The sequence below is a fragment of the Catharus ustulatus genome, chromosome 3 (assembly GCF_009819885.2).
Source record: "Catharus ustulatus isolate bCatUst1 chromosome 3, bCatUst1.pri.v2, whole genome shotgun sequence".
NCBI lineage: Eukaryota > Metazoa > Chordata > Aves > Passeriformes > Turdidae > Catharus > Catharus ustulatus.
The window spans coordinates 26970627-26977774 of NC_046223.1; the positions used below are offsets into that span (position 1 = coordinate 26970627).

General features: G+C 51.5%; 1 protein-coding gene across 1 annotated transcript; it reads right to left on the reverse strand.

Moving 5' to 3' along the window:
- Positions 1 to 756: 756 nt before the first annotated feature.
- Positions 757 to 6911, reverse strand: ZFP36L2 (ZFP36 ring finger protein like 2). Its single transcript, XM_033054004.2, has 2 exons — positions 6645 to 6911; positions 757 to 6106 (listed from the first exon to the last, which is right to left on the reverse strand). The coding sequence occupies exons 1-2, from the start codon at positions 6693 to 6695 to the stop codon at positions 4697 to 4699; spliced, it is 1461 nt and encodes a 486-aa protein (XP_032909895.1). The 5' UTR covers positions 6696 to 6911; the 3' UTR covers positions 757 to 4696.
- Between the last annotated feature and the right edge of the window lie 237 nt (positions 6912 to 7148).

Genomic DNA, 7148 nt, shown 5'->3' on the forward strand with positions numbered 1-7148 from the left:
TTCTTTTTCAAACAAATGTAATTTGTACTGGACATTTAAATGATGCTCTGGAAAAGGGCTCAACAACCCCCACCCCCGTGTATTTAACCCCTGGTTTGCTGCATTCTGCATTCAGCAGTACAGCAAAAAGGAGCCAGCAGCCCATCAGCTCCACCTGTGGCCACCAGCTCCTCCCGTAGCCACGAGTGACACAGACCATGCTGCATCTCCAGACTCCACACCTAAAACGAAGATGAGCCTGGGCACACAGTGGAATCAGCTCACGCTTCAACCAGGATGCAGGTGGTGAGGAGCAGCATCCCTCTGCTCCATGGCACTGTGCTGGGAGTGTTTGGTGGTGTGCAATCCCTGCACTGAACAGGAGTCACAGCACACCACTATACCTGACACAGGCAAGCTGAGAAAAGCCAAAGAAATAAAAAGGCCCCAAGAAGCTGAGAGGGTTAGAGAGTAAAAATCAAAACTACTAATTCAATACATTTAAAAATCCCAAATGATCATACCAAACCATTTTAAATCAATCCCTGTTTTGAGACCTATACCATTACATCAATTTCTACCAGTTTAATACTTTGATATAATTTCTTTCAGACTATAAACTAAAACAAGCATGCAAGCCTCAGTCCTAACCAATTAGTAAAGTCCCCATTTTCCAGATCTTTGAAGTAATTTTAAGTGCTATAGGTATTAAAAGATGTATCACAACTCTGATGGGCAATAGCAGAAACCTTAGAGCTCCTTCTTAACAAAAAGCTCTTGAAAAAAAAAACCAGTTTATTTCTTACACAGTATGTATCGATTTATTGCAATGTATCAGAAAGTTCTGAATGGCCTGACCAGCTTTACACGCTTTGCTGAATTTTGAAATGAAAGCAAGAGAACATTTGCTTAAGTCAACAACATAAGTCACTGGTTTAAAGGTTAACACTTGATTGTGCAGCACAGAAACAGACGCTTTATCTTCCCAGTTCAAGGACTCCCGGATTTCTGAACAGCAGAACATTCACACTGCAACGGGCCAGGTTGCAGCACACTTTGGAGGTACAAACAGAGCAGGGTGCAGCACAGAGGCCTCAGAGTGTCACTTGGGAAGAGAGCAGCTCAGGCCCAGCTGTCCCCACACACTGGCATGCCAGCAGCCAGCTGGGAGACACCGCTGGGCCATCACCCATCCTGTCCTGGCAGCAACTTTTTAACACAGAGAACACTGGCATTGACACCAGCACGGTTGTGATTCATGTGGGGCAGCTGCTGTAAAGCTTCCAGAGCTCCTCTTCCAGCCAGGAGACACCAAAGCCAAGCCCAGCACCCTCACCAAGATCCCATTCAATCAACAGAAAACCACAGGAAAGATGGAAGTACTGCACCAATGCGAGTACAGCTGTCCCCGATAAGGGAAATATAGAAATAAATAAGGTCCTTATCTACTGCAGCAAGAAAAAGGCAGGCTCAGGGGAATGGGTGGGTGAGTAAGAGAAGCAAAAACTGTACCTAGAGAAGAAAATCTGAAATTAAATGAGGCATGCACTCCTAATTAATGCAGTTTTAGTGTGAAAATTAATCTCAAAATCCCAGAAGTGAGTTAAGACATCAGCTTAGGCACCGGTCAAACCAACAGCCACTCTCTGTTCCTCCAAAACACTGGCATGGGCCTGCTCCTTGCAGCCAAAGCATCTGTACCAGGGCTGCCTGGGGAAGGACCCATCAGAGCTCAGTGCCACTGCACAGACAGTGACAAAAAGAAGTTTCATCAGAAATTAGTCTGGGACTCAAAGGGAGCAATTCTGAGCCAAAATGTCAGACTGGATTCATTTAAAAAAAGGTGATTGCTGTAGCTGGGCTGTGTTGTCATACATTGCTTACGTTTGTGTTAATTTTAAACTAAGTGTCAGTCCAAGGTTTGTTACACAAACATATGGCACTGGTATTACATTCTATCTTGTATTTATAGAAAGTGCTGTGGCAGCCCAGGCAGCACAGAAATGCCATAATGTTAACAACATTTATTATTAGTATGACAAAAGAACAAAAATAAGCCAGTAGAAATCGTGACTTGAAAGTTTAAGGGACTGATTGAGATAGGGTGCCAAACTGTGGAGATATTAGCTAAAATTCTTCCAGTATTAATACTCACACAATCCCCAGGCTGCCACGTATTTAGTTATATAAATACAGCCTCGAAAAGGTAATTTGTTTAAAACCCAAGCCCTGAAAACTGATTAGCACATTTAATGCTAGCCCGATTAACACAGATATGCCCTCAGCTGGGTGATGGGAGCATTGAGGCAGAAGTCCGCATTCCTGTGAGTGAAGAGGAACAAAGCTTTTGGGACAAAGGGTAAACCTTAATTATGCCTTTTTATTACCCAAACTGCCATTTCCTCCTTACCCCAAACAAGGCAGGAAGGCTAATGGCACATTCACATAGCCCCACAAGCGATGTGATTGATAAATGCCACTACTAGATTTTTCCACTCCAGCTGTTTACACTAGAAGCAGGAGAGGTTTGATTCTCTATCCTCTTAAAAATTAAAAAGAAGTAAAAAGAAGAAAAAATGAAAGCAGGATACAGTGCACCGCTGACATTCCCGAACCTTCTGGAAGCGTTTATTAACTTTGGCCAGGGACCAGCGAGGGCCGCAGGAGCGGCCTGGAGTGGCAGTGCAAACTGGTTAATCTGTAGCTAGACGTATCTGTGATTGGGGGTGGTGGTGGTTAGCAAGAAGTACTCCTGCCTGGCAGCCAGGGCTTCAGCACTTGGAAGGGTTACTGGGGTTTGTTGTATTGGTTTGGTTTTTTTTCAAAAAATTTTATTGGGAGAACTACAAAACATTTACAGTACAAAGTTTACAGTCTCACATAATCTGTAGTGAACTGACTCCCGAAAAATATATTACAACTCAAGTTGACTTATCCTTTAGTTACATTCAAAACATACTTCTGTTAAAGTAGTCCAAAAGAGTACATAGTGCTCAATCTGTACCTATGTACAAACAAAACTAAGCTACTGCTCATTCATCCACCGTCCAGGAAACTTTTGGAAAACTCCCAACTTTCTACATTAGGAAAAAAAAAATTACAGGTTTTGGAATTCAATAAACAAGATATGTTCCTGTATTATAGAAAGTTTCAGATCCAAAGATGGCCTCTGTTATTATAAAATAGAGTGGCGAAATTTTGCTGTACTTAAAACCCATCCCTACATTCAAATTATCTCAAGCATTAGGAAAAATACTTATTTGGTTGAGAGATATTTAAGGCAAGCATGGACCCTCAAGAAGGCACTGTGAGACATAATACTGGGACCCCCAATTATTGCTACATACTTTGAGACTATATCACAGTGTGATTCGTGGAGTTAGGCAACAAAAATACTTTTTGGTTATTTTTAACAAGTCTGAATTAGATTTGCCACTTTGAAGTCTGATTGCTAAGTCAGTCCTTTTTTTCTTTTTTTTTTTTCTCTCGTTTTTCAACTCGGACGGGCTACAACCATTTACATTCTAAAAAAACCCATAGAAATTCCGCAAACTACTTCCACAGCATCGAGACCGATTTCTATAAAGAAACCATGCAATCTTTCAGATTTACGTAAACAAAGAAAGAAATTAATGAAATAAATATTACATACCATCTCTTAAATTAAGAATTTTACTCATTTACAATAAAATAACCAAGTGAAGTTACAAAAAGGCATATATTACTGTGAAAAGAACACACTCCACATTTTGCCGATTAATAATGAAAATCATAATTTAAACATAATAAAAGAATATATATCTATTGCTTTTCATCATACCCGATAAATACAGTATGAACAAATTACCAATGTATACTTTTCACAAGATAATAAATAAGTTAAATAGTTTCATATTGAGTTGTGTGCAGTGACTCATACATGCAATCAACTCAAACAGCTAAAAAAAATTTTAAAAAAATCAGCAGTTATTCTCCAACAATTACAAACTAAACTCAGTTGAGTGCTTCCAAATAAAGCAACAACAAAAAATTGTTCTAAAAGCCAAACATCCACTAAGTGGTGGCAATGGAACCAATATTAAACTTTGGAATGAAGGTTTTAGCATTTGTTATAATAATAATATATAGATATATATAAAAAAGAAGGTTGTTATCAAGGCATATTCTTGGCAGGATGTTGGATTTTTCTTTTTTTTTTTTCCTAAAAAAAAAAGCTTATAGGTTTAGTATGTTCTGTGTTTTTATTTGAACTGGATTGAAAGACAAACTAGTTTGTAACTTTTTTTTCTGTGTGTCTGCAGGATTGGAGGAGCTGGGCTGGCGAACCGGCGCTCCCCGGATTGTTTGTTGCTTTCTGGTGCTGTCTTTTCTAATGCTGTTATTTAATTTTTTTTCGAACACAGATGGAATGGCTGCTGCTGGTGCGTATCATAACTTGTCTCCAAAGAACAACAACAACAAAAAAACCCCGAAACAAAAATCCCCTTCTTCCAAGGTCTCTCTATAAAAATAGGTTTGTTCAGTTCGTGTCATTTGCCCTTTTGCAAAATGCTTTGTTTCTCGTTTTGTTCAGCTCTCGGTGGATAGATAGATAGATATATATATATAAAAAAAAACCCAACCAAAAATAGAGAGGAAGGAGAGGTTTCGCTTTCTTCGCTCGGTAACTTACTTGCAGGGCCGCCGCGGGCCCCCCCGGCCGCCGCCCCGTCCTCCCTCAGTCGTCGGAGATGGAGAGGCGGCTGAAGATGGGCAGGCGGCGGCCCGAGTCCAGGCTGGGCGACTCGGAGCCGCTGAGGGAGCCGGAGCTGAGGGAGCCGCTCAGGTAACTCTCCCGGTCGGAGAGCGAGTCCGGCGGGCTGGGCGGCGCGTCGAAGACGGGCGACTCGGAGAGGCGGCGGAGGGGCTGGAAGCTGAAGGGCGGCGAGGCGGGGGGCGGCGGGCAGGCCCCGCCGGGCGGCGGCGGCTGCTGCTGGCAGCGGTAATAGGCGGCGGCGGCCGCGGCCGCGGCGGCGGCAGCGGCGAAGTTCTGGGTGTGCAGGGCGAGGGGGGCGATGAGGCTGCCCAGCTCCTGCCCCGAGAAGGCGAACGCGTTGTTGGCGCAGGGCGGCGAGAGCAGCTCCTCGCAGTAGGAGGCGGAGGCGGGCGGCGGTGGCGTGCGCGACCCGCCGGGGCTCTCCAGCAGGGCGGCGTCCAGGCGGCCACCGGGCGGCGGCGGTGGCGGGGCGGTGCCGTGGGGGTGCGGGGGGTGATGGTGATGGTGGTGGGCGGAGAAGCCGGAGAAGCTCAGGCTGTGGTGCAGCTTGGGCCGCTCGCCGCCGCGCGGGTGCCCGAAGCCGCCGCCGCCCAGCGGGTGGTCGCGGGGGGCGAAGGCGCGGAGGTCGCCGGTGCTGCCGGCGGGGTGCGGGGCCGCGTGGTGCGGGTGGTGGTGCGGCCCGGCCGCGGCGGCGGGCGGGGGGGCGGCCGTGCCCCCGCCGGGCGCCGGGCGGCGCTCGTCGGCGTTGTGGATGAAGTGGCAGCGCGGGCCGTAGGGGCAGAAGCCGATGGTGTGGAAGGTGCGGCAGAGCTCGGTCTTGTACTTGGGGTGGCGGGTGAGGCTGCGCAGCTCGTGGAAGCCGTGGGCGAACTGGCACTTCTCGCCGTACTTGCAGGCGCCGCTCTCCTCGAAGGGGCGGCACAGCTCCGTCTTGTAGCGCGTGGAGTTGATGGGGGCCCCGCCGCCGCCGCCGGAGCCGCTCCCCTTGCCGGCCGCCTGCTGCTGCTGCTGAAGCTGCTGCATGAGGTGCTGGCTGCGCTCGCCGTTCTCGCTGAAGGAGCGGTCCCGGAACTTGTTCTCCTTGTTGAGCAGGGCTGTGGGGCTGCTGCTGCCGCCGCCTCCGCCGGAGCCCGTCTCCTTCAGATTGCCGAACGAGGAAGAGGAGGAGGACGACGAGGACGAGGAGGATGTGGAAGAAGAGCTGGAGCCGGTAGGGCTGGGGAACTTGGAGCCGCCGGCCAGCGCCGTCAGGTTGCTGGTCGAGTGCCGCCGCAGGAAGCCCGGCGCGAAACTGGAGCTGGGAGGGGTCACCGGGGTCCCCACGGCTTTCTTGTCCAGCATGCTGCTGAGGTTGGTCAGGGACTTCTCCGTCTGCCGGGGCGGGGAGAGGGGAGGGGGTGGGGGAGACAGCGGGAGAGAGAGAGGGTGTTGGGGGTGACCGCCTGCCCACGGCCACGGTTCCCCACGCAGCACCGCCGCGGGAGGCGAGGCGGGGGTCGCGCCGCCCGCCCGCCCCGCAGAGCGGGTCTGCCGGCAGCGTCGCCGGGGCAGGACAGCGCCGGCGAACAGCCCCCGCGCCAGCTCTGCTGCATTTGCAACTTTTCTCAAAAGTTCCTCCTGGCAGCACAACACGCGGGCAGGAGCTGCAGGGCGGCCCGGCTCCCCCGCGGCTCTGCAGGACCAGCCGCCCCGAACTCGGCCGCCGGGACACCACTGGGCGGCATTCCGGGGCTCGCAGCCTTGCGTCAGCCGCTGTCCCCGGCCGCTGTCAGAGCGTGACCCGCCCGCAGCGCCCGGCCCGGCACGGGCCTCCCGCCCCGCCGCGCTGCCCCGGTAGCCCCGAGCGTCGCTCTGCACATGGCGGCAGCGGCACACCGCGTCCCGCCCGGCCAAAAGCGCTCTCCCCTACCTTGCACAAGAAGTCAATGTCGTAGAAGGCAGATAAAAGTGTCGTCGACATTTCTAGATCCTGTAATGGTCGGATATACAGGAAGGACCGAAAGATCCCGCTCTCCTCGGAGGGTTTGGAAAAGCCACGACTAGATAGGAGAGGGCCGTCTGCTTGAGATCCGAAACGGTCCCGACTCCTTCCCGGCGGGACGGCGGGTGCCGGGCCGAGGCGGCGACGGCGGCTGCACAGCAGCGGGCGAACTGCGAGAACTCGGCGTCGCCCGGTGCCGCTCCCATATAAACGCGGCCGCCGCTCGTCGCGGGGGCGGTGCCCCGCTCCGCCCGCCCCGGGCCCGCCCCAATCCAGCCCGCCCCCTCGCTCTAGCCCGCCGGCCGGGGCCGCCCTGACTCTTCCAGAGGGCGCTGGCAGCGGCGGAGGGGCAGGTTCGTGGGGAGTGCCTGTGCTGCTGTGAGCCCCCGGTCCCCCCGAGCGGGCTGTGCCCGCAGTGCGGGCGGGACGGTG

What these genes read in the sequence shown, in the direction of transcription:
- ZFP36L2 (XM_033054004.2), bottom strand. Translation starts at nt 6,695, where the DNA reads ATGTCGACGACACTTTTATCTGCCTTCTACGACATTGACTTCTTGTGC. An exon ending in ACATTGACTTCTTGTGCAAG is followed by an intron (nt 6,107 to 6,644) that starts GTAGGGGAGAGC and finishes CCGCCCCGGCAG; the next exon opens with ACGGAGAAGTCCCTGACCAA.